This window comes from Heptranchias perlo, chromosome 2, assembly GCF_035084215.1.
Source record: "Heptranchias perlo isolate sHepPer1 chromosome 2, sHepPer1.hap1, whole genome shotgun sequence".
Taxonomy (NCBI): domain Eukaryota; kingdom Metazoa; phylum Chordata; class Chondrichthyes; order Hexanchiformes; family Hexanchidae; genus Heptranchias; species Heptranchias perlo.
The window spans coordinates 72,707,800-72,735,275 of NC_090326.1; the positions used below are offsets into that span (position 1 = coordinate 72,707,800).

A 27,476-nucleotide genomic window follows, 5' to 3' on the forward strand; every position below is an offset into this window, starting at 1 on the left:
TATCAGAAGAAGCACAATATAACTGATTTACTCCTGGTGTAGTAAGAAAATATTTCCTCATTCATTCAATCTCCGCATAGAAATGAACAGGCAGTTGTGCCTGTTTGGCACAATGACAGTTATGTGGCCTGTTCCACTCCATTTTTGTTTGTATGTGTGTGTCTGTCTCCCTGTCTCTGGTTAGAGGTAGTGACAGGGAAAATTGATAAAACCAGAAAGGTAAATGCCTAATAATCCAGTCCAGATAATAAACTAAATGAAGATGTGGAGGGAGCTTTTCATATGGCAGCTGAATTGCTTTTAAAGAACATGATCAGACACTTTTAAGTTGGGTAAATTCAGGTCTAGCTCTTTGTGGATGTTCTGGGATATGATGGTTCCTTTGATAAGGTATCGGCCTTATTAACCCAAAAAATGCATCTTGGGACATGTCTGAAATTGTGGCATTGGTGTATACGTGCAAAATGATTCCATCCTCAGTGTTAGTAATCAATACTGACACTACTATCTGCAATGGGAATGCAATAAATTGGAAATTTAGCTGCAAGGAGAAACACGCAATTTAATAAAATTCAGGGTAACATCTAGAAAATTCTAATGTTTTGTTTTATAATGTGCGTTTTCCTTCCCTTTTAGATTTTTGTTTCTTATGTTGGGTCCATCTGGCAAAGCACAGCAATACCATGAGATCGGGAGATCAATAGCCACCCTCATGACCGATGAGGCAAGTTGACTTTTTCACAAGGCAGTCTACCAATGTTGATTTTAAATCAAATATTGAGAAGATGAGACCTTTCATTTGGTTACTCTTGGTCTAAACTAACCCTCAGTCGATAAAATAAATGTTTGTGCAAAGGGATACTTATTGGATCTGCTTGTTAGTTCAGAAAATTTATTAGTAAATTGTAATTGTAAATAAACTCTGCGTTATATTACTGTGTTGTGTATCACTGATACTTCAGAAGCCAAGTTAAATCTGCTGAACCACAAGGGTTAACTTTTGAAAATTTTAATAATTATTAAAATCACTGTGGCTAACTTTAAAAGTGCAGTTGTTGTAAGAATGTTGTCATTCTTCCTCACTGCATCCTTACTCAAAACGGGAGCGGCTAATAAACTTGTATGTGTATATATACGTTAAGATTTTCCATGATGTTGCTTACAAAGCAAAGGATCGTACAGACCTGCTGGCAGGAATAGATGAATTTTTAGATCAAGTTACCGTTCTCCCACCGGGCGAGTGGGATCCTTCAATACGAATTGAACCGCCAAAAAATGTTCCTTCTCAGGTGAGAATCATCTTTGCAGTCTAATAAAACGAGAATTTTGTTTTTAACTTAATACATTTAAAAATTTACTTCTCAAAAAATGTGTTCTTAGTTTGTTTTAAAAAGTGTGTAAATGTAACATAGTCAGATGTTAGAACTTCTGTTGTACTTTGTGTTGTACTATAATTTGCTTATATATTAATTTGAAGATAGTCACCAGGAACACCATGCACTCAAGTGTTATACAGACTAGAAAGATGAGAGATTAAAAGAATAATGCAAATGCTGGAAATTTGAAATAAAAACAGAAAATGCTGGAAGTCCGTAGTAGGTCAGTCAACATCTGTAAAGAGGAAAGACCAGTCATGATGTTTTGGATGTGTACCCTTCATCTGATTGCTGTCTGATGAGGGACACACAACCAAAACTTCATAACCTGTCACACATGAAGAACAGCTACTTAGGCGACGGTTGTAGGGAGTAAATTTAAAATTCTATATATTTCTTCTGAATGCTGCAGTCACAGGTGTGTGCACTTCCTAGTGGATTTGGGGTGTGGTCCCTGGATAATTTAAATTTTTACATTAAAAATGGTGCATCCTGGTTAATTCTAGTACGTATTTTTCACAATTGATAATTTATAGGATAATACATTTCTGTATCCCACAGACCAACAGTTCCAAAAGCAACCTAAACAGTCAATCTCCCCATTAGAGGCACTTTTCCTCTATTCCTGCTTTTTGGAGACACAATTTTCCTCACCCTCTCTCACCCCCCTGTTCAGAGGCACTTCTCCACATTTCCTCCCCCTCCCATTACCTTATCCAGTGTAGTTAAAAGTTGTACTTGTGGCTGGGATATTGATCATTTAGCTTTGGTAGACAGAACTTAACCCATGACACCTTTCAAATATGTTGTAATAAACTAATCCTGTATATTTAGTTGTCAGATGAGAAGATATTCAAAAAGAACTTAGATTTCAGCTCTAGAGATTATTTGTAAAATAATATTTTCTGATTTCACTATAAAAAGGAAAAAAGGAAGCTTCCTCCTCTTCCAAATGGTCCAACAATTATCAATGGAACCACAAAACATGAAGAACATCACACTGGGCCAGAACTTGAGCGCACTGGAAGGTTTGTTCTACACATTAATTGCTGCAGAGGTATTTTTTTTGCTGTGAAATGAATCTTAAATTAGTCAACATAGGTTACACAGCATTCGATGGAAATGAAGATTGAAAACCAATTATGCAAGGCTCTGAAGCTTTTTTCGGCATTTAAATTTTGTGTGCTTTACGTACCAGCATCTTGGATATCTCTGCCTTGGGTAGAAGTTTTTGAGTTATGGGGAAGAAGAGACTATGCTAAGATCTTGTAAAGTTCAGGCTGACGGAAAGGAATCATGTTCCTGTTATTTCATGTTCCACATGCTTCCTTGTACAGTCACTGTCACGCAACTGTCCTTTCAAAGATGTTAAGTTGAAGGCAAATACGAAATTGACATGCAGGAAAAGACCAGCTGGTCCATCAAGCCTGCCGCACATCATGATAGCAGGACCATCATGACTAAACACTTCTTCCCTCCTCCCCTCCTTTTCTCCAACCTCACCCATCCCCACAGCCATGTAATCTCCTGGAAAAGGCAAAAACAGAGGAAAAAAACCAGGGTCAATAAGGGAAAAAATACTCTCAAATTCCTCTCCGACTCCCTCTAGTGATCAAATCCAGCCCAGGAGATCACATGGACCCAGTATTATCTATAAGGACACTGACCTATATAATGCAATCTCTGCCCCAGTCAGGAACCAGTCCAGCTCCCTTTTTGAAGGCAGGCAGAGAGTCAGCACTCATCACACCAGCTGCCAACACATTCCAGAGGCTCACTACTCTCTGGGAAAAGAAGAACAGCCGAACATCCAGTCTATTCCTACTCTTGCATAGTTTAAACTCATGTCGCCTGGTCCTATCCAATCTGTTAAACTGGAATAATCTATCAACAGAGACGCTGTCCAGCTCTTCAATTATTTTATAGACTTCTTCTCTCAGGTCACCGTTAAGTCTACGCTGCTCTAAAGTAAATGGACCAAAGTCCTTGAGTCTTTCTGAGTAGCTGAGGTTCTTTAAGCTAGGAATCATTCTTGTAGCTCTCCTCCGGACCTTTTCCAAGGCACTATATCACCCACCATGTTGGGGGGGGGGGGTGCAAAACTGGGCACAGTACTCTACTCTAGATGCAGTCTGACCAGTGACCTGTATAGTATCAAAATGGTGTCCTTTTGATTTATACTGAATGGTTCTATTAATACAACCCAATACCTTGTTAACTTTAGCTATAGTTTCTCTACATTGGTCATGAACCTTTAGTGATCTGTGCACAATAACACTAAGATCTTTTTCTCTCTCAAGTTCTTTCAGTATTGTTCCCTACAAATGATATGTGTATTCTGTGTTGGCCTCACCAACATGCATGACACTACATTTATCTTAAATTAAACATCATTTGCCAATGTGTGGCCCACTCCCCCTAGCACATCTAAATCCTTTTGGATTTGATTGCACTCCAATTCAGTCTTAACCCTTGCACAGATTTTGGTGTCGTCTGCAAACTTACTTACCATACTCCTAACACTGCTGTCCAGGTCATTAATAAAGACAGTGAAGAGTAGTGGGCCCAGGACCAGTCCCTGGGGGCACTACTAGTAACATGTCTCCAAGCTGAACCATGTCCGTTAACTACAACTTTTTGGCTACGGGGTTGGAGATAATTCCAAATCCAACATTTCAAATTTCTACTGATACCACAAGATTCAATCTTGTGAGGTACCTTATCTTAGGCTTTCTGAAAGTCATGGGAGACAATGATTGACATAATACACCTTACTGCCATATAAATTAATTTCATTGGGGATCATTTTCAACTTCGGCAGGGGCATAAAACTGGCGGTATCAGATCAGCCGCCCATTGTACACACTGCTCGATGTTCTTTTCTGTGTAAGCTGGGGAGGTGGAAGGAGTATCAGTGGGAGAGTATTTTGGTGGTAGTGATCATAATTCAGTTAGATTTAGATGGAAAAGGACAAAGATAGAACAGGAGTAAAAGTTCTAAATTGGGGAAAGGCCAATTTTACTAAGCTGAGAAGTGATTTAGCAAAAGTGGACTGGAAGCAGTTACTTGATGGTAAGTCCATGTCAGATCAGTGGGAGAGATTCAAGGGGTTCAGAGTAAACATGTTCCCACAAAGAAAAAGGGTGGGACTGCCAAATCTAGAGCCCCCTGGATGACAAGGAGCATAAGGGCAAGATAAGGCAAAAAAAGGGAAGCTTGTGTCAGACACCCAGAACTCAATACTGGAGAAAGCCTACAGAAGTGTAGAAAGTGCAGGAGTGAAATTAAAAAGGAAATTAGGAAAGCAAAGAGAGAACATTAAAAAGTACTTGCAAGTAAAATTAAGGAAAAGCCAAAAATGTTTTATAAATACATAAAGAGCAAGAGGATAACTAAGGAAAGAGTAGGGCCTATTAGAGACCAAAAAGATAATCTATGTGTGGAGGCAGAAGATGTGGGTATAGTTCTTAATGAATACTTTGCAACTGTCTTCACAAAAGAGGGGGACGATACAGAGATTGTAGTTAAGGAGGAGGAGTGTGAAATATTGGATGGGATAAGCATAGTGAGAGAGGAAGTATTAAGAGGTTTAGCATCTTTGAAAGTAGATAAGTCACCAGGCCCGGATGAAATGTATCCCAGGCTGTTAAGAGAAGCAAGGGAGGAAATAGCGGAGGCTCTGACCATCATTTTCCGATCCTCCCTGGCTACAGGCATGGTGCCGGAGAATTGGAGGACTGCTAACGATGTACCGTTGTTTAACAAGGGAGAAAGGGATAGACCTAGTAATTACAGGCTAGTCAGTCTAACTTCGGTGGTGGGCAAATTATTGGAATCAATTCTGAGGGACACGATAAACCGTCATTTAGAAAGGCACGGATTAATCAAGGACAGTCAACATGGATTTGTCAAGGGAAGGCCGTGTCTGAGTAACTTGATTGAATTTTTTGAGGAGGTAACAAGTAGGATCGATGAGGGTAGTGCTGTAGTGCACGTGGATTTTAGCAAGGCTTTTGACAAGGTCCCACATGGCAGACTGGTCAAAAAAGTAAAAGCCCATGGGATCCAAGGGAAAGTGGCAAATTGTCACACTGGCAGGAAGCAAAGGGTAATGGTTGTCGGATGTTTTTGCGACTGGAAAGCTGTTTCCGGTGGGGTTCCGCAAGGCTCAGTACGAGGTCCCTTGCTTTTTGTGTTATATATTAATGATTTAGACTTAAATATAGGGGGCACGATTAAGAAGTTTGCAGATGATACAAAAATTGGCCGTGTGGTTAATAACGAGGAGGAAGGCTGTACCCTGTAGGAATATATCAGTGAACTGGTCAGATGGGCTGAAAAGTGGCAAATGGAATTCAATCCAGAGAAGTGTGAGGTAATGCATTTGTGGAGGTCAAGCAAGGCAAGGAAATACACAACAAATGGGAGGATACTGAGAGGTGTAGAGGAAGAGAGGGACCTTGGAGTGCATGTCCACAGATCCCTGAAGATAGCAGGACAGATAGATAAGGTGGCTAAGAAGGCATACGGGATTCTTTTCCTTTATTAGCCAAGGCGTAGAATATAAGAGAAGGAGGTTACGCTAGAACTGTATAAAACACTAGTTAGGCCACAGCTTGAGTACTGCGTACAGTTCTGGTCGTCACATTACAGGAAAGATGTGATTGCACGAGAGAGGGTACAGAGGAGATTTACGAGGATGTTGCCAGGATTGGAGAATTTTAGTCATAAGGAAAGATTGGAGAGGCTGGGATTGTTTCCTTTGAAACAGAGGAGGCTGAGGGGTGATTTAATTGAGGTATATAAAATTATGAGGGGCCTAGATAGAGTGGACAGGAAGGACCTATTTCCCTTAGAGAGGTCAATAACGAGGGGGCATAGATTTGAAGTAATTGGTAGAAGGATTAGAGGGGAGCTGAGGAAAAATATTTTTCACCTAGAGGTTGGTGGGGGTCTGGAACTCACTGCCTGAAAGGGTGGTAGAGGCAGAAACCCTCGTCACATTTAAAAAGTACTTGGATATGCACTTGAAGAGCCATAACCTACAAGGCAACGGACCAAGAGCTGAAAAGTAGGATTAGGCTGGGTAGCTCTATTTTGACCGGCACAGACACAATGGGCTGAATGGCCTCCTTCTGTGCTGTAATTTTTCCATGTTTCTAAGTGAATGGAAAGGAAAATTGGACTGGGTATACAACAAGCAGCCGATCTGATACTGCCAGTTTTCACCCCCGGCAAAGTTGAAAGTTACCCCCATTGTCTTTATCATGCACTAGATATATGTAGTGTGATTGGTGGATAATGTTGCTTAATTGTGATGTTTTATATCCCCCTCTTTCCTTTGTTTCTCTTCAAAAGGGTCTGCATATCATTCACCTATTGCAAAGGTGAGCAAAGAGCTTGCTTCCAGACCAATGCCAATGATGCATTGCATCCAATCACTAGAAAGTGCATGAGTACAGTACATGGTAATCCACACAGTCTTTTCCTAACTTCTTGTGGTTGTCTTCTTGGAACAGCCTTCCAGTTCATGACCTCATGTGAACAGTCAAAAACACTAACCTGAGTGTTGCTGCTTTGTGATGTGAGGCACTATGTTACATCTGTAGATCACCCAAATGATATTTGAGAGTATTGGTGGGAGGAAAAAAAGTTACAGCAGACTGACCAGGGGAAAAGTGGCAACAGAGTGAAATTAAAAAATATACCTCACAGTGGAACATAATCATAAACATAATTTAATAGGACAAAGTCAGCATGGCTTTATGAAGGGGAAGTCATGTCTGACAAATTTGCTTGAGTTCTTTGAGGACATAACGTACAGGGTGGATAAAGGGGAACCAGTGGACGTAGTGTATTTAGACTTCCAGAAGGCATTCTACAAGATACCACATAAAAGATTATTGCTCAAGATAAAGAATCACTGGATTGGGGGTAATATTCTGGCATGGGTGGAGGATTGGTTATCTAACAGGAAGCAGAGAGTTGGGATAAATGGTTCATTCTCGGACTGGCAACCGGTAGCCAGTGGTGTTCCGCAGGGGTCGGTGCTGGGCCCCCAACTCTTTACAATCTATATTAACGATTTGGAGGAGGGGACCGAGTGTAACATATCGAAGTTTGCAGATGATACAAAGATGGGAGGGAAAGTAGAGAGTGAGGAGGACATTAAAAACCTACAAGGGGATATAGACAGGCTGGGTGAGTGGGCGGAGATTTGGCAGATGCAATACAATATTGGAAAATGTGAGGTTATGCACTTTGGCAGGAAAAATCAGAGCAAATTATCTTAATGGCGAGAGACTGGAAAGTACTGCAGTACAAAGGGATCTGGGGGTCCTAGTGCAAGAAAATCAAAAAGTTAGTATGCAGGTGATCAAGAAGGCCAATGGAATGTTGGCTTTTATTGCTAGGGGGATAGAATATAAAAACAGGGAGGTATTGCTGCAGTTATATAAGGTATTGGTGAGACCACACCTGGAATACTGCATATAGTGTTGGTGTCCATACTTAAGAAAAGACATACTTGCTCTCGTGGCAGTACAAAGAAGGTTCACTCGGTTAATCCCGGGGATGAGGGGCAGACATATGAGGAGAGGTTGAGTAGATTGGGACTCTACTCATTGGAGTTCAGAAGAATGAGAGGCGATCTTATTGAAACATATAAGATTGTGAAGGGGCTTGATCGGGTGGATGCGGTAAGGATGTTCCCAAGGATGGGTGAAACTAGAACTAGGGGGCATAATCTTAGAATAAGTGGCTGCTCTTTCAAAACTGAGATGAGGAGAAACTTCTTCACTCAGAGGGTAGTCGGTCTATGGAATTTGCTGCCCCAGGAAGCTGTGGAAGCTACATCATTAAATAAATTTAAAACAGAAATAGACAGTTTCCTAGAAGTAAAGGGAATTAGGGGTTACGGGGAGCGGGCAGGAAATTGGACATGAATTTAGATTTGAGGTTAGGATCAGATCAGCCATGATCTTATTGAATGGCGGAGCAGGCTCGAGGGGCCGATTGGCCTACTCCTGCTCCTATTTCTTATGTTCTTATGGAACACTTTTGGGAAGGTCCTGGAGGGGGAATAGGTTTGTTTGGCATGGGCAGAATCATCCTGCTTAAGGTATTAATACTAGCCAGACACAATTATCGGAGAGGTTACCTTTCATGTATCATATGTGAAGACTTTAATCTTGTACCAGATCAGGATAGGCTTGACAAGATGAGAAAGCCAAACCACCTCCCCTGACATTCAACAGCTAAGGTAGTGCCGATTCTGCCATCTTCGAGCAGAAGCTTAACTGAACCAACCATACTCTTCCAGCCATGGTATTGATAAGGCAGAAGCTGGATACTCTGATGAATGGCTCAACTGACTCCATCAAAGCTTCTCCACCATCTACAAGGCTCAAGTCAGGAGTGAGATGGAATACTCACCACTTGACTAGATGGATGTGGCCACAACAGCACTCAGAAGCTCGGCCACATCTAGGTTTAAGCAGTTTGCTTGCTTAGTGTGCCTGCCATTGAACTCAATATCTACCACCTCCTGCATTGGCGCACTGTGGCTGCAGTATGTATGATCTTCAGGAGGCACACCAGCAACTTAACTGTTAAATTATCAATCACCTTGGATACTCTGGCCTAATCCATGATTTTCTGTAAGGTTTTTAGCATAGATGTTTAACTGGTGATCTTGCATACCTCTGAAACTCTTCTTTTCTTGAATACTATGATGAGTCTTCTGTCATTGCCGTGGACATCACACAAAGCCTTTGCGGTAGGGGTTATAGGGGCACTGATCAGCAGAAGGAGGCCGAAGGTTCGCTTGAGGGGCCGGGAGGAGGACTTCTGCTCCTCCTGGCCCATAAGGAGTGCTGGAAAAAAGCACTTACTCTTCGCCTCCCTTTCTCTGCCAGGTTTCCCAAGCCGTGGGAAACCCAGCTGGCAAAGTTAAATTTAAATCAAGCACCGGCACTGTGGGAGCCTGATTTAAGTATGATAATGAAGTATCCCACCTCTCCAAAACAGGACACTCACATGCCCTGCAACCCGCCGTAACGGGCAGATACGCATCAGGTTGGGGGCGCGTTCCCCGTTATTTAGGGCTTAACCCTCCCGCCCATCCTGTTTGGTGGGTGGGGGGAGGGGGAGGCACAGAAGTCATTCCACCAAAGCTACATTCATGGCTATCCATTCGCTTTATAAATGTTTCTATCTGTGCTTTAGATAATGGCTCATCCTCTCCCTTTTTTAACTTGAAGATTCCCTAGGGCTCTATACTCATTCTGTTCCTTCTTAGTATCAATGACCACTTCAATATGATCCACTATTTCCACTCTACATTAATCAACTTCCTTCAGATTGCATACCATTAGTGCTTACAACCTCCAAACCCCTCTCAATGGCTGAATTACTACATTTATTCCATGCCTTTCGATGTGGCACTGACTATCTTTCTTCCTTCAATGCTTTGTAGTTTCATCATGTCTCTTGAAGAACTAACCAACAATGACCCCCAGCTCGACCCATATTCCTTCATCAATCAGCATTCTTGGCCTCACTATATCCTCTGATTTCAAATGGATATCCAAGTTACTTCCAAGAAGTTCAGTTTCCTTTTTTAGGCCAAATGCTTTTTAACTCTACAAAACCTGAGTCCATTCAAGATTGAATACTATTCCCATGTCTGAGGAGGTTCTTCCAACACCTTTCTTGCGCTCCTATACAGGATGCAAGAAAAAGCTGCTTGTCTATTTTAATATTATTAAGGTATTAAGGTAAGTGTTCTTCTAAATATTCCTTGCGTGTTCTGTCTAAGCTTCAAGCTCTACAAGTCCTACAAGCTCTTCACTCCATCTGCTGTGTTGAAAGTCTCCTCATACTTTCCCAAATCTGTGGAACTCCTTATTTCCTTCACTCTCTGCACCCTCCAACAAACTTCTGGTTTTTAATAGCTGAGTTTCCATCGCCTATTACGTCACTATTTACTGTGTGTCATCTCTTCTATTCTTTTCAGTCTGTTAATATGTACTAGGAACCCTGTCACCTTGGTTTGTGAGTTAGAAAAAAGTTGATGCTGATTGTAAAATGACGCATCAGAAAACACTCATATTTGTGCAACTTAAATTTCCACGAAACCTTGGTGTCAATAATGCTACTGCAGAGTTCATGCGAGAAAAGTGCAGCTTTCTACACGTTTGGATTTTCTGTATGAAAGGTGAACATTTCAAACAAATTCTGCAAGCCAGGAAACTTGCAAGTAGGTTGGCAATACTGCTATTATATTTGTGGTAAAAACAATGGTAACAACATCTTTAAATAACCCTAGTAAACTTTCTGCCGAAAAGAAATTCTGCAGATTTTTATGTGCCCCCTTCAAAAGTTTAATTTCAACCATTTTGTCTCCTTCTGCCATAATTATTCCCCAGCTGAAAAGGCTGGCAGCTGACTCCTCCTTAGGTCTTTTGTATTATTGTTCTTGAGCTGAGGGAACACCACCAGGCAGGGGTTGGATTGCTTACCAGTTTTTCCCTCCTTAGCCCTCCTGTATTTTACCTCATCCAACAGTATGGCTAAAACAGCTAACTTCGAAACCTTCAGATTTTTGTTTGTTTTTCTACATTCAAGTGACTAAAAATCAGGTGGATTCAGCTGCAAACGAACTCATGCTTTTTTAAGTCAAAAATAAGTGAACGTTAGTAATCAAAACACTTTGGGTTTAATTTGCAAAACAATTTTGGAAAGAAAAAATAAACATTCAAATGTCTATACAACATACAATGCTAAAAGGAGTTGATATACATGATCAGCTGTATTCTCTAAGCTTCTTTCCAAAAGCATGGAGCTTTGTTTCTCTGTCTGTATACAATGCAAATGACTGAAGGTACACTCAACATCCATGCTGATCATTGTGAAAATGAAATTCTCCTTCTGCCAAAATGGGAAAGTGGTTAAATGTGTCACACCACAACTACAGTATGCCAGCATTGGCATTTGGGTTTTATTGTGTTTAACCTTAATTTTGGAATTCATTTTTCAGTGGGTAATTGTTGGGTTTAATCAGATTTAACCTTAAAATCAGATGCCTCAGTAACTTTCCATAAGGGGAGCTGTGACTGTGACGCTATGTAATCGTTGACACAACATGCTGGAAGTAAACGTGCTGTACCACTGCCTGGCTTTTGCGGTAATTTAAGATAAGATGCTGAGTTCTGAAATTTTGTGAAAACTGCTAAATTACCCCACAGGCTCTTCGGTGGCTTAATCCGTGACATCAAAAGAAAATTACCATTCTACTTGAGTGACTTCAGGGATGCATTTAGTTTGCAGTGCCTGGCTTCCGTTCTTTTCCTTTATTGTGCTTGCATGTCTCCTGTAATCACATTCGGAGGGTTACTGGGGGAAGCTACAGAAAATAAAATAGTAAGTATTCATGACTTGAATTTATTTTTTTCTTGTGATTATACATTGTTTTATGTCCTGTTTACTCTTCAGGACTAAATTGCATCAGGGAAGCTATCTTTCTCCAGGGCATGTTACCAGTTAATCATTTATTACATCTGTGGAAATATAAACCAGCTTTGCAGACAAAAGGAAAAAGATACATAAGCATTCTTGATATTTTATGCCATTTTTGCAGCACACAATCTATATTAACTGGTACATCACTCTGCAGAAATGAAACAGTCTTAAAATGCTGTATCCTTCAGAGCAGAAGCCTGAAATTGACAAGCACGTTTAAATTTGCAAAATTCCCTGACCAAACACAATTAAGTTCTGAATGACCTGAGCCTTTATTTACTTAACAATTAAAACTTTATGACCGTAGCAGAATAATGCATTGCGTATTCAGTAGTTTAACAATTCTGCCCTTGTAAAACAGCGTATCACCGTAAAGCATGAAGTTGGTGTAAATTTACAACTGTCGTGCTTATTTAGTATATTTTGTAATCAGGGTTGGTGGATGTTTTTTATTGAAATTTCTGGTGATACCTATTAAAATCTGTTGGGCAATTTGCTGATTATTAGTTTACAATCCATAAAAGGTGATTGTTATATAGGTTGTTAAAAGCTATTTAAGCAATAAAAACAGAGTACGCTTATTAATTAATATGAACAGCAGCTTCATGAAGTTCACTTTTACATGCATTGTTGGGAAAAGCAATTGGATTTTTTTTTATTCGTTCATGGGATGTGGGCGTCGCTGGCAAGGCCGGCATTTATTGCCCATCCCTAATTGCCCTTGTGAAGGTGGTGGTGAGCCGCCACCTTGAACCGCTGCAGTCCGTATTGGATATCCATATTAACTTTAAGCAATAGTGGCATGACCGTATTTTTGTGAAATTTTTATTTCCTTGAGTTCAGGAATGGCTAAGTGGAGACACAAAACTTTGATTTGCTCTCCCTTCCCTTCCCCGTCTCAAAAAAGGCGAGCGAGCAGGGCTATATTGGGAAAATATTTCTTGAGATTTTCGTTGCCTCATGCTAAAACATAACCATGGTTAAAAGCGACAAGCTGCTTTCATAACACAGGTCGCAGGGAGACAATAGGTCAGAGCTTGCTGTCCTTTTATTGCGGATATAGCTGCTCATCAGTAATTGTTGGAGTGACCAAGTCATGTTCCCAATAATAACAAGTAGTGCTTTCAAGTAATCATCTGCAACAGGTGGTCTCAGCCTGGCAAGGATGGGCATTGGCTGTAACATTTAAACAGCTGGTACAAAGCCCTGCCAAAAAAGGAAAACTTAACATTGATGACTGAAAAAAAACTAATTATCGACAATTTTTGATCATTAAAAATCATATCAGCGCAATAGCAGACCTCTTTGCAGTCTACTAACCAGGCAATGAAAACGTGGCTTCCGCTTGCACTGGTGTGAAATAGAGCCCTTTCTGCATCCATCAGTATATTACAAACGAATTCAAAGACACTAACTCAGTAACATAAAGACAATGGGCTTAATTTTGAAACAGAGCCAGGAAGGGGGCAGAGGGGTCAATTTGAGGTCGGAAAACCCATTAGTACGGGTTTCCCGGACGTCCTTATGATTTTGACATAAGGACGTTTTTTTTTGTCTGTTTCCGTCTGACTGGCTGATTGACAGGCTGGTCTCATTCGGATGGGAGACCAGCCAGGGAGAGGACATCTGCAGGTAAGTCTTTGTTTGCATGGAGGGAAGGGGGCATAGGCGGGCAAGGGGTATAGGTGGGCACGGGGTCGCGAGTTATGGGGGAATGGGATTGGGGGTTGGGATCGGAGGTCATTGGGGGATTGTTGAGGGGGAGGGTCGGAGGGTTGGGGTCAGATGATCAGGTTTGGGGGTCTGTGATCGGGGAGGGGTGGGGGGGTGGTGGGGGGATGCAGGTAGGTTTGTTGAGCCTGGGGGAAGCACTCCTGCTCCTCTGGGCCCACAAGCTGTGCCTTTCTAGGCACTTACCTGCAGTCTAGGGCCTTCTCACCTCCTTTCATGAGGCGTAAAACAGAAGGCCCGGGAATCCCGACCCCCTGGGGTTGAAATCAGGAATTAGTTTAAAAATGGAGGCCTGAAGTCGTCTTAAAAGGTTTTAAGGCCCGACCTGCCTCCTGGGAGCGGGTTGGCCGCCCACCCGTCGTCCCGCCCCAGTGAAAAACGAAAATCAGCGGGATTGGAGGCGGGTCTGAAATGATGGCAATTTTCAATGCCCTTCCTAACCCACCTGTTTTTTACTTTTAAAATAGAGTCCAATAACTCTGATTTTTCTGACTCATGGTCGCAAACTGAAAGTTCCATATGCAATCAGAGCCACAGAGAGAAGAACATTAGTGCCTGTGCTGGATGGTAATGTTGGGGAGGAGGGGAACTTTCATATCATTTTCTAACAGGAGATTTGGCCCAATTTTTGACAATGCAGGTAACAAGCTAGTAGAATATGGGAGAGGGAGAGAATGGGCCACGAGGATAAGACCAAGCCAGGAATGCAAATCTTGATTATATGGAAGCCTCAATATATTGAAATATTTCCTGGTGCCTTAGAATTTCAAGCATGAAAACGCCACTGTAATTTCTTTTGAAACTGGTACTCTGATTACCTCACAATTCATGACAGAATTAGAATGTTATTGGAGCAGTCCTTAAAACAACTTCCTCCCTCTTTATTGAGAAACTGGAAATAAGTAACCAAAAAAAATGCATAAAATAAATTTTTGATTTACTTTTTATTTCTTATATAGAGTGCAATAGAATCTCTCTTTGGAGCCTCAATGACAGGAATTGTCTATTCCTTATTTGCTGGACAGCCACTTACAATTTTGGGAAGTACAGGACCTGTGCTGGTGTTTGAAAAAATATTATTCAAATTCTGCAAGTAAGAATTTTTTCTTTTTTTTTGCTCCTTCTGAAGAGGAAATTTTATACTTTCCTATAAATCACATTGCATTCTGTAACTACGGGGGTGAAATTCAACTACAGGGGCACTAAGTGGGCAGTAGCGGATCGGCTGCCCGTCAATGGCAAGGTAAATCGGGCAGGGTATATAATGGGTGGCCGATCCATTATCGCTGTCCCCTCAAAGTTGAATTACACCCTTTATATCTCTAACAGTAGAATATGGGATAAGCATGAGAAATAGGTTAAGTCGTGAAGTGGGGAAGGAAGAGGAAGGGGAGGTGAGATAACTTGCTGGAGAATTCACTGGGTGAAATCAAAAGTTGATTCTTTCATAAATCCCAAGAGCAAACTGTAACATGTTAACCCGTTAACTTTGCCTTGTCACTATTATTTGTTTTTTTAAGAAGATAAGCAGTTTCATCCTCCATATATGCTTTAAATCGGTTTGTGATTCTCTTCCACTCCCTCTTAAAAACAAATGTTGCCTAAATAGCCAAAGCGCACTATCTTTTTAATCAACGGCCATCACCCGCATGACTTCTTTCCTTCACATACCGTTGAGTATATAAGGTGTATCCACCATTCCCTATTTCTCCTTCCCCTATTGCTTCTCCTCTTCTCCTCCTCCTCCTCCTTCCCCCCCCCCCCCCCCCAGTCTCTCAAAGTCCAGTACTACTACTGTCCTCACATTTGGCAAATAAAAATTTCAACTATAAACATTCATAATAGCTTAGAAATCCAGATTTCAATACAGCATGTAGTTGAGTGCCATAGTAAATGTTGGTATTGCCTTTCATTAAGTCATAATATGAACAATGCCGAACTTGTATCTGGTTCTCATCACGTGCAAAGATGTAAAGTTTTGATTGAGGTTGACCAGTGTTGCCCTTTTGCAAGTCTGTGATCATCTTGCCATTTGGATCCAGTAGGGGCCACATTGGCACCAGAAGTCGCCACATTAATTGGCAAGAAAGAAAAAATAGCATCATCAGTTGACACTGACCAATTGTAGCCCTTGGTGTTGATCACCATCCATCATAAGAACATTAGAAATAGGAGCAGGAGCAGGAGTAGGCCATGCAGCCCCTCGAGCCTGCTCCGCCATTCAATAAGATCATGGCTGATCTCCGACCTCAACTCCACTTTCCCGCCTGATCCCCATATCCCTTGATTCCCTTAGAGTCCAAAAATCAATTTATCTATCTCAGCCTTGAATATACTGAACGACTGGGCATCCACAACCCTCTGGGATAAATAATTCCAAAGGTTTACCACCCCGAGTGAAGAAATTGCTTCTCATCTCCGTCCTAAATGACCAACCCCTTATCCTGAGACTATGCCCCCTAGTTCTAAACTCTCCATCCAGGGGAAGCAACCTCTCCGCATCTACCCTGTCAAGCCCTCTCAGAATCTTTATATGTTTCAACGAGAGCACCTCTCATTCTTCTAAACTCCAGAGAATAAAGGCCCATACTATTAAAAACAAAAAGTTGTCTCCCCTGAGCTTTGTGGTTTATTCAATGAGTAGCTGAGCTTTACAAACCAGCAAGGTTTTAGGTTTGATCCCTAAAAAATGCTTAGTTAGCTGATATTAGTTGGGCTGTGGTAGGGGCACTATATTTGCCTCAGTACCTCTAGGTTGGAGAAAGCCAGGATTCTCACACCTGATAGGTATTCAATGATCCTTCCTGCTTCTAGGTTGAAGACCAGACTGAGCTTGACTGTGATGCACCACAAAGTAAAATAAATGCCCTTGTGAAAGTAGGGAAATGAGAGTCAACAAGTGTGGTGGGGGTGGGGGAGGAGAGAAAATATTGCAAAAGTGCAACAGGTCCATTAGCAACTGATGGGGAAAATCCTGGATGCAGTTTCATGGGGAGATTGATGAAGCATCTCCATCTGAAATGTTAACTTGTCTTTTCTCTCGAGAAGCAGCTGCAGCTAATATATATTTTCATCATTCAGGTTTCTTTTTTAATCCCATAAGGATGAATCTTTCTTGCTCCCAAGGTATCATCGGAACCCTTTCCCCTTTTGAGTCCCTGGCCGACACCAACTGTTTCATGGTGGGTCTTGGAGGTGATGATGCATGGTCTCCCTGCAAAGCACCTCTCTTAGAGTGTAAGATCTCTGATGCTCTGGGATGTAAGGACTCCTCACCTAGATTAGTGTTTTAAATCTTACTTCCTTGTGTGGCTTCAGACCCACATTCTGAAGCTATGTGTGTCTCTCTCAGCCTCCAGTCCTCCACTCTTGGGAAACCCAGAAAATTTCTGTTTGATACTTTAATAGGGGGTCTGCTTGGTAAATGGCTTATTAGGGAGCATTGTACAACTCCTGGAATGAGGGTTGTCCTATGAGGCAATGTTGAGTAGAATGGGCCTATACTCTCGAGTTTAGAAGAATGAGAGGTGATCTAATTGAAACTTATAAGATTATGAAGGGGCTCGACAGGGTAGATGCTGAGAGGTTGTTTCCCATGGCTGGAGAGCCTAGAACTGGGGGGCATAGTTGCAGGATAAGGGGTCGGCCATTTAAGACTGAGATGAGGAGGAATTTCTTCACCGAGTGTTGTGAATCTTTGAAATGCTCTACCCCAGGGGCTGTGGATGCTGAGTCACTGAATGTATTTAAGGCTGAGATCGACACATTTCTGGACTCTAGGGGAATCAAGGGATATGGGGATCAGGCAGGAAAGTGGAGCTGAGGTTGAAGATCAGCCATGATTTGATTGAATGGCGGAGCAGGCTCGAGGGGCCATGTGGTCTACTGCTGCTCCTATTATGTTCCTTGAAACTTTGTACATGTCTAAGATACTATTAGTGATGAAGGTCAAGGGATTCCCACAGGTAATTACAGCTCAGCTCCTTCAATTCTGGATAGGGCTTTGTAGGAATTGAATTGCTCTCAGAAGAAGGGGAATCCTTGAAGAGACGCCTTATACTAAGAAAAAAAGTTCCTCATGAGTCCTTCCAGTCATGTGACAGTTAATAAGCATGACTAGCAGCTGCAGGTTTTTGAGCGCCACCAGCAGACAATGAAGGTAATTCTAGGAATGCCACCAAGAGGCTGGACGAATCCCACAAGGTGGGATGCCCATTTACTGTTTTATTGTGGAAAGATGCACTGCTTTGTGTGACTTATTCTGTGATTCCAAGCATCGCCAATCCAGTATGACAACAATCATGACTTAAGTAAGCGAGATCTGTAAAACCTCCCTTCCCATGTCTTTTCTGCTCAGCAGTGACCCTTTTTTCTCATTCCCTAGTAAGGACATAGATGAAGAAATACTCTTTCAGTTCTTTGTGGACAGATGGGAGGACAATGCTCTGAACCCTTGGGTCAAAAAAATTCTGACCCATCTTTACGGGCTATGCATTCCACTTTGAGGCCAGATTCGCAACATTTAAGAACGACAGCAGTAGAGTGTTTTGGCTGTCAAGGTACATAGTTTTCCGGCTGTGGTAGTCATACAAGAGGTTCTGGTCATTCATTAGAGGAGTGAATTTTGCGTATGTTGCGGCACCAAGAAATTTTGGGGAGGGGGAAAGAGAAGGGTAGACTTTGGACTTTTATTTTTTTTTTCAGACATTTGTTTAGCAGCACATTACTGTGCCTCATATTGTTCAGACAGTTGACCTAAGAGACTGGCTGCCAATTAACTCAAATGCTTATTTTTGCATTGCCATTTGGCCATGCCACATAATGTTCAGTTTTGTGGAAGATGTGCTTGATGTAGTTTCTATCGCAAGGGTGTTTTTTAAAAAAAAATGTCCGACAGCAGCCAGTTTTCACCTACATCATTGACACAACTCTCTGATTTAGATGTTTGCTTCTTATCGAGAGACGACAACAACTTGAATTTATATAGCGCCTTTAATGTAGTAAAACGTCCCAAGGCGCTTCACAGGACCGTTATCAAACAAAATTTCACAGCGAGTCAGAGATATTAAGACAGGTGAGATATTTAGAGAGGTTTTAAGGAGTATCTTAAAGGATAAGAGAGAGGTACAGAGGCCGAGAGGTTTAGGGAGGGAATTCCAGAGCTTAGGGCCTAGGCAGCTGAAGGCATGTCCACCAATGGTGGAGTGATTTAAAATCGGGGATGCGCACGAGGTAAGAATTGGAGGAGCGCAGAGATCTCGGAAGGTTGTCGGGCCAGAGAAAGAGGGAGGGGCAAGGCCATGGAGGGATTTGAAAACAAGGATGAGAATTTTTAAATCGAGGCATTCCTGGACCGGGAGCCAATGTAGGTCAGCGAGAACGGGACTTAGTGCAAGTTAGGATACAGGCAGCAGAGTTTTGGATGAGCTCAAGTTTATGGAGGGTGGAAGATGGGAGGCCAGTCAGGAAAGCATTGCAATAGTCCAGTCTGGAGGTAACAAAGGCATAAATGAGGATTTCAGCAGCAGATGAGCTGAGGCAGGAGCAGAGATGGGCGATGTTACGGAGGTGGAAGTAGACGGTCTTGGTAATGGAGCGGATGTGTGGTCAGAAACTCATCTCTGGGTCAGATAGGACGCCAAGGTTGCAAACAGTCTGGTTCAGTCTCAGACAGTGGCCAGGGAGAGGGATGGAGTCTGTAGCGGGGACCAAAGACAGTGGCTTCGGTCCAGCGCAATCATTTGTCCGGCAGGTTCTCTACTTTTTCAGGACTTAACTTTATCAGCAATTCTGACCATACTCATTGGGTGTCTCCAGTTAGAAATAGTTAATCCCTCAGCATGATATCTCAGATGTTGGGCACAGATGCATAGGCCCTGAAATTAAGTTGGGGATTCTCCACGGTCTCCTGACGTTTTCACTGTTTCCCAGGGTTCCACTGGAATTACAGCGGAAGACCAAGAGGACCCCTGCAGAATGTCAGGGCCTTAATGTTCTGTGAGGGGTCATACTGTCACCACAGCTTTTCCTGACACCACAGATACTTACCTGAGGAGTTGGGGTACCCAAATTTGGAAATTTTTGACTAAGGCCAGTGGATCCAGCAGGAGTCCAATTAGCACACAACTGGTTTGACCTTCAAGCAGCAGGATTATCTTAGGCTCCCATTAAAGCTGCAGTGCAAAATCAATCTGTGCATCTTTGGTCTGTTCTCTCAATAAGCAGGCTGTGACTCACTGTCATGCTAGGCTTATAATGAATTGACATTGACGTAGCATCTTTAAATATAACATTCAGCATCTCTTTCAGCTTAACACTTGGCCAGGGTGAACAACATGCTTACTGACTCTGTTATTCAGCAGTTCATTCTCATGAATAAAAGTTATCATTCTGTGGTAGAATCTTCCAGTTGGTGGATCTGTTTTGCTTCTGCAGAAAACCAACAGCTCCCAGTTTTGCTCCAAGACTAGGGAAGAGGACTTGTAACTGAACAAGCAGAAGAGACAGAAATTTCTGTACACCTTTCTCTGCTCTCATTAATTTCTGGAGTCCTTCAGAAGCTCCAAGAAAAAGATCAGTTATTCAGATAATACTATGATAGAATATATATTACGATCCCATGATGGCGTCAGTGTGGTTATTGGACAGTCTGGGAGATGAGCAGTGCCTCCCTAATCTCTCTCCCACCTAGGATGGACCTCCTGTCTCAGATACCAAGTGAAGAACTCCATTTAGATCTATCTCGCAGGTTTATTTTTTGATAGCCTGGCTATTGAAAGGTAAAGATGTCCGAGTCAAGAACCTGGTGGTGGCCTATTATGATCTCCAGAAAGTTGTTTGCTGTTGAGGCCTATGTCTGTGTCATGGTGCATTCAGAAGCACCGTGAACCATCCCCTTGTTCTGTTTCTTTGATTTTGGAGTATCTTCAATATCTATCAATTCTGTCTGAAACCTGAACACATTTAGGATTCAACTGGCATCAATCAGTTAACTGCCTCATTGAAAATTCATTCACTTATGTGTTTTATGAATGGCATTTAGAAATCAATTCCAATCTCGATTCAGGTAACTGTCTCTGGGATTAAAAAGTTAGTGAGTGCAGCAATTGGACTTTGAACAGCTCTACCTGATGTGGTACAGTGATAGACCTGTCCTTTGGCTTTCATTTTACTCAATTATTTCTCAGTTCTATCTTAAGTAGATAGATTATACTCCATCCTTTTATGCTGTTCCTCATCCTCATGTGGTTGCACACCATTTTCATATTATAGCTGTCTTATCAAACTTTGTTTTTTTTATGTAGACCATTCTAAATCTCTAATTCTTGTCAGCTATTTATGGTATGGATTATAACTCCCAGGTGCTAGATTCAGTTGCCTCTAATCAGAGAATGGCTAAATGAATGATATGATGCATCCTTTATGGTTATGACCAGACAGGTAGGAAGCCCTCTAGCTCCATCAAAGGCTATTCAGCATGACTGTAGCAATCTCAAACAAATCGTGGTAAAAGGCATTTCTAAAGTAGCCAAATGGACTATGACTCATATTTTCTAAAAACATTGTCTCCCCACCACCCCCATCACCTTCCCACACGCACCTGAACCTGTATTGAGAAAGTCTCTAGAAAAAATAATCCAAGGCATCCTTCAGTCACCAAGGCTGTTTTGTTTGAGGGAGAGTTCTGTTAGGTCACCCGTCTTAGTGCATTTGGGTTCAAAAGTAACCTTATTTGGGGGTTGGCAAAAATTAGGTTTGCATGGTGCAGTATGGAAATTTGAACTGTCTACTTGAGTTGTGTGAGATCTTCACTTCTTGGCCTGCTGAATATCAGAAAGCGTCAATCATGAGTAATAAAGAAAGCTGGTTCTATCTATTTTAGTGGTCTAGAAGCAGGTCATCATATGACATTGACAGCCAAGATGATGACAAGTAAGCTGCATAGGGAGTCAGCAAATCCAGTACATTGAACTGCTCTTTGTTCCCAATTTTTTTATGAAATAGGCCACTGTAATTTCATCTGTTTGTGTGTTATGCACAGTTTCTTGCTGAAAAGGTAACTTAAATGTCTATTCCTTCCATCAACAGGGAATATGATCTTTCGTATCTCTCACTCCGTACCAGCATTGGATTGTGGACTACATTCCTGTGCATGACATTGGTTGCCACTGATTCGAGTAGCCTGGTTTGCTATATAACCCGTTTCACAGAAGAGGCCTTTGCTGCTCTTATTTGCATTATATTCATTTATGAAGCATTGGAAAAGCTCTTCGACTTGGGAGAGAAATTTCCTTTTAATATGCAGGATAATCTGGAGGCACTTACCCAATACTCGTAAGCAGAAACAGTTGACAAATGTTTCTTTGGCTAATTTTATGTAATATAGATTGAATTACTTTCTAGTACTCAACTGCAGAATATTAGTCATTAAACTTGCATTGATCACATCACAATTAATCCTTCATTGAAGACATTGTGTAATAAGTACTTGGCCAACTATGTCTACCCTGATACCTGTTGCTGTTATAAACCTTTTAAGTTTCACTCTTGCAATTTAATCTAACTGGTACTTCCTGAGGTTCATTTACTGCCTTGTAATTGCTTCCTGGTACCCTTTACAATCCAGGTAATTTAATTGTTGAAAATTTATACAATTAGGCTAGATTTTGCAAATTTGTGCTGTTGGTGCAAAGCTTCACATGCCAGGAGCACGTGACCATATAATGATACAATATAGAAATGGGCGATTTGGCTCATGAATTTTGCACTGCTGTTCTTCATATGAGCCACCTAGTCTAATTCCACTCTCCTTGCTCATTTTTAATATTCCTCTTTTGCAAGAATTTATGGACTCTAATAATTTTTAGCAGAGACTTCTGCACTCTAACCTCCCTCTGTGTAAAGAAATTTTTCCTAATCTCCATTTAATTCTTTTTGTGATCATCTTAAATTTGTGTTTTTTTTTAACATTGATTTTTTTTTCCACTGGTCAATGATAATCATAACCCTTTGTAATCTTGAAAATCTTTTAATTCACCATTTCACCTTCTCAGCTCCAGCGAGAAAGCCTTAACTTCTCAAGTATCTCTCTTCATAACTGTTGCACCTTCTCCCTAGTAACATCCTAATGAATCTATTTTGTACCTTTTTTTTATACTGATTTTTTTTAAAATCCTATCTATAATGGGATGCCCAAAACTCTGTAGAACTCCAATTGTGGTCTGACTAAGGTCTTGAACAAGTTCAGCATTACCTTTTTGTTTATGTGCCTCTAGATACGAAACCAAGGATTTTGTTTGTATTTTTATGGCTTTATCTACTTGCACTGCCACCTTTAATGACTATTGTGTCTTCACACCAAGGTTTCTCTGTTCCTCTACTCAATTTAAGATGTATTTCCTTTCCCTATTCTTCCAAAATATATTATTTCCATTTTGTTTATTTGTCAAACTGCATCTGTCACCTGCCTGCCCATCCTGCTAGCCTATCTTTGTTACAGTTTTCTATACCCGCAATTTGGTGGTATCATCAAATTCAATTTTGATATTGTTCCCCCAATTCAGTTATGTATATTGTAAATAAGAGTGGCCCTGACATGTAACGCCATGCACCATATTCCCCTTCATTCCATGTGCCATTATCTTTGCCATAAGCAAAGATAAGTATGTTATAAAATGCTCTTTGAAAGTTCATATAAACCACATCTTCTGCTTTCCTTTATTTATTCTGTTATTTCAAACAATTCTATAAGGTTCTTGAAACATTAAATCAATGCTGATTAGTCCTAATTAATTCATGTCTCTCCGCGTGCTTAGTAATTTCACCTGGATCGCAAACTTGAGCATATGTGCCGCACAGCTGGCTCAATTATCAATCACTAGATCTGGCTTTACCACGCTTGCTCTCCTCAGCTAAAGGTAACCCAGTTTCCTTTTTACCACAACCACAGAGTGTCTCCAACTGTTTCTCAATCTTAGTAACTTTGAGCTCAAGTAAATCCACCTGGAGGCACTTCTTAGACTTACAGTTGCCAGAAACTCCCACATTATGCAAGTTTTGCACAACACAGGTTTCCATAGTAAATCGATACAAAAAGCTCAAACTCAAATAACTAAAAGTAGTTTCAAGTAAACTAAAGTGACGAGTTCTAGTTTGGGTCAAGCTCCCTTTTATTTGGGTGCCTTCTCATTCCACTGATCTCTCTCAACTTGATTTGCTCCTTCCTTCTACTTAAATCCTCTCAAAACAACAAAATTGTTATCTGTATTTTGGCTTACAGATTCAGGCCCACTCTGTCTTGGTGCCAAAATCCTGTTCGAGCTAACTTAGTTTCTTACCATCTCTTAGCAAAAATTTGCTCTTGTCATTGCCTTCCTCAGTCAACTTCTCATAGCTCCAGAAATTTCTGTCTAGCAAAATTAACGGACAGAAAATCTTGCACTTGAATTCCCAATGTGCCAGAGCACAAATTTGTAAAATCTATCATATTATGTAGAATGCTTTTTGTTTGGGGGAAGGGATAAGCACAGTTCAGAGTGAGAATTCCCATCCTTTATTATTGAAAAGCAGTTATGATGGTATTTCTGTTTGAGATCTTGGGGTAATTTGTATTAAATGTTGACTTAAGTATGCGTATTTCTGATTTCTGTATCTTGACGTTTTTGTTGAAACTTCAATTTTTGATGTTAAGCTGGTAGGTATTTACGTAGAAAGACTGCTTTTGGTGTAAATTGCTTTCAATCTGGGGCATCATTTGACCACTGCAGATGCAATTCCTGAAGGGTTGTTCTCTGAAATGTATTTTATGCTAATGTCTTCGAAAAGCAGTATTTAAGTACTTTGACTTTTTTTTAAACTGAAGCCTATTTAAAGGAAAAGTGTTCTCTGCATGACTGTGTCAAATAATCTTACTTGCTGTACCTATTTCTATCTCACCTGTTCTCTTCTCTACCCCGCCTTTTTAAGTTGGAAATTTCCTAGTCAAAGGCTGTCAGAAAGCAAACTTCCCACTGTGTGATACTGTGAATAACAATGGTCAGAGACACTCCCACTCTTGAGATCCCGAAGCAGAGATTTCCAGATCAATTTCCAAGCTGCCAGTGACCAGCAATTTTAATTGCTGCTACATTACAGACCACTCACCTGGACTTGATCTTGCGACCAGTAGTGTCACAGTAACTACATGGTAACATAGTAAAGTTTTGGGCAGAAGACCCTTGGTCCATCTACTCTACACTATCCTCCCAAAACCTCCCATTGGGTTTCTTACTGTGATATTAGAATTAGTACTCTGTATCCCCTTTACTAACAGGAATTCATTCAGTCCTTTTTACTAACTTGCCACATTTTTCTGTTCCACTACCCATGCTTGAAATCTGTTTCACGATCCTGTTTCACGATCCAGTTACTTAAAAAGAATGTTGCCTAAATTTCTTATTTTTCTTTGACATGCTTAATTTTGAATTACCCATGAACAAGTTAACTTGTCCAGCTTAGCACTGAAAAATCATGTCAAAAACCAAGGCAATCTTAATGCTTCTGTGCTTTGATTGGCCAGAAAAAAAAGTCTTTTGATTCTGCAGGAGACAATTTTTTTTAAAAACAGGTCCCCGGCCTCCGAAATGGACAGCCTGCGGGACACTGAATGAAACAAGTAAAATTACTGAACCCTTACTGTTCCACAGATGAGTTTCTTGTCCAGGTGTTATCAGACTATGAACGTTGCTGGCAAGTTTACTTGTCTGTTGGTTTGAAGGTTATCAGTGATACAACCATGTCAATATGGAGTCTTTGGATATTCAGTTGAAAGCCCGATGTTTTGTAAATTGCTCCTACTTCTTCCTCATTCTTGCTATTCACATTGTGAGAAGAAAAGGGAGAGAACGGATAGAAAAAAAAATCTAAATTAGGACAGACTGACATGCACTGAGGAGGAGGTATGGGATGACAGGGTGAGCATAGAATCATACAGGACAGAAGGAGGCCATTCGGCTCATCATGCCTGTGCCGGCTCTTTGATAGAACTATCCAATTAGTCCCACTTCCCTACAAATTTTCCCCTTCAAGTATTTATCCAATTCCCTTTTGAAAGTTACTATTAAATCTGCTTCCACCACCCTTTCATGCAGTGCATTCCAGATTATCATAACTCGCTGTGTTTTTTTAAAAAAAAGTCTCATCATCTCCCCCTGGCATTTTTGCCAATTAACTCAAATCTGTGTCTTCTGGTTACTGACCCTCCTGCCAGTAGAAACAGTTTCTCCCTATCTACTCTTATCAAAACCCTTCATAATTTTGAACACCTCTATTAAATCTCCCCTTAAACTTCTCTGCTCTGAGGAGAACAATCTCAGCTTCTCTAGTCTCTCACATAATTGAAGTCCCTGGTACTGTTCGAGTAAATCTCCTCTGCACCCTCTCCAATGCCTTGACATCCTTCCTAAAGTGTGGTGTGCAGAATTGGACATAATATTCTAGCTGAGGCCTAACCAGTGATTTATAAAGGTTTAGCATAACCACCTTGCTTTTGTACTCTTTTCCTCTATTTATAAAGCCAAGGATCCCATATGCTTTTTTAACAGGTGTATCAACTTCTCCTGTCTCCTTCAGAGATTTGCATATGTGAACCCCATGTCTCTTTGTTCCTGCACCCCCTTTAAAATTGTACTATTTAGTTTATATTGCCTCTCCTCATTTTTCCTTCCAAAATGCATCACTTCACACAGCATAAGTAATGTGTTTCTTTTTCTTTGTGTTTTAGTTGCATAGGGTTATTATAATAATGACGCTATTCCAGAAATTTGAATAGCATTAATAATACAGCTTGTTTTAGTGTTGGTGTATGAGCTAAAAGTGTTTTCTTATTTGGCTGCCTAGATGGCCTAAAATTTCCTTGGACTTTCTTACAGTGTAAGGGGTAAAGCATCAAAAAGGAACAAAGACATAGAGAGAAAGTAGTAATTATACAGATGCTTCCCTTTTTAACTAGAATTAGTGTTTATGAATATTGGTAAAATATATTTTGCCCTTTAAATTTATGACCTTTTTGTTTTTTTCAATCCCAAATCGTTTTATTTTTGCAATCTGCCTTCTTTGCTCCAATTATAGATATTAATGTTCACCTATTTACTGAAGTCTACGCAATGTAGGTGGACTGGTTGGCACACTCATTGTTCCCTTCTGGGGCTGGCCTAGACTGATGAAAGTGTTTTTTCTGATGGCTATAAAAGTCCTAAATGAAATGAGATTTGATGGCCTCTACCCAATTCCTGTTGAACATGGGCTCACAACACAGAATTGCCCACGATTTAATATTCAGAAGCCATAAAGATGATTTATGTGGGAAGCAGAAAATTACATGCTGGAACAGAAATAGGGTAGTAATGTAGTGCAAAGGTGTTTTCTTGGGTTGGGAGTAAGGCACGTTTTTGGCTAGTGCACAGGGAGATTTCCCCTCTCTACCACTGTCACGCTGTGCTCAGTGCCGATTATGGGTGGGAAAAATGCTACATTTACCAGCGCTAACATTTCTTACCCTTGATCTGTACAGAATCCACACAATATTAAAGGGGAGTGGGGAAAATCTAGCCAGTGTAAGTAATATACTTTAGTCTCTTCAGTTATTTGTAACTGTCCCAACTTTAAGGTTAAACTTAGGAAAAATTTCTTGCCGTTAATTCATACTTTCCTAATCCATATCTGGATTCTGATAGATGGCAGAAATACTAGTAGCAGTAAAGGTTTGAATCAAATGCTACAGGACAGTGATTTTTTTTTTCAATGAGAATTCAAGGTCCCTCTTTTTGGTTTGAGGCATGCTCAAGTTTTGCCCCCAAATCCTGTTTGCT

General features: G+C 40.9%; 1 protein-coding gene across 5 annotated transcripts in view; it reads left to right on the top strand.

The window, feature by feature from the left end:
- Positions 1-27,476, top strand: part of LOC137340352 (sodium bicarbonate cotransporter 3-like) — a 220,172-nt gene that overhangs the window by 145,073 nt on the left and 47,623 nt on the right. For 4 of the 5 annotated variants that reach the window (XM_068002800.1, XM_068002775.1, XM_068002784.1 and 1 more), the window contains 6 exons: positions 637-724; positions 1,143-1,289; positions 2,301-2,404; positions 11,625-11,799; positions 14,589-14,722; positions 21,718-21,963. In XM_068002800.1, coding sequence (XP_067858901.1) covers positions 637-724; positions 1,143-1,289; positions 2,301-2,404; positions 11,625-11,799; positions 14,589-14,722; positions 21,718-21,963 — 894 coding nt within the window. The remainder of the gene's footprint in view (positions 1-636; positions 725-1,142; positions 1,290-2,300; positions 2,405-11,624; positions 11,800-14,588; positions 14,723-21,717; positions 21,964-27,476) is intronic. The other variant, XM_068002786.1, reaches the window with a different exon arrangement.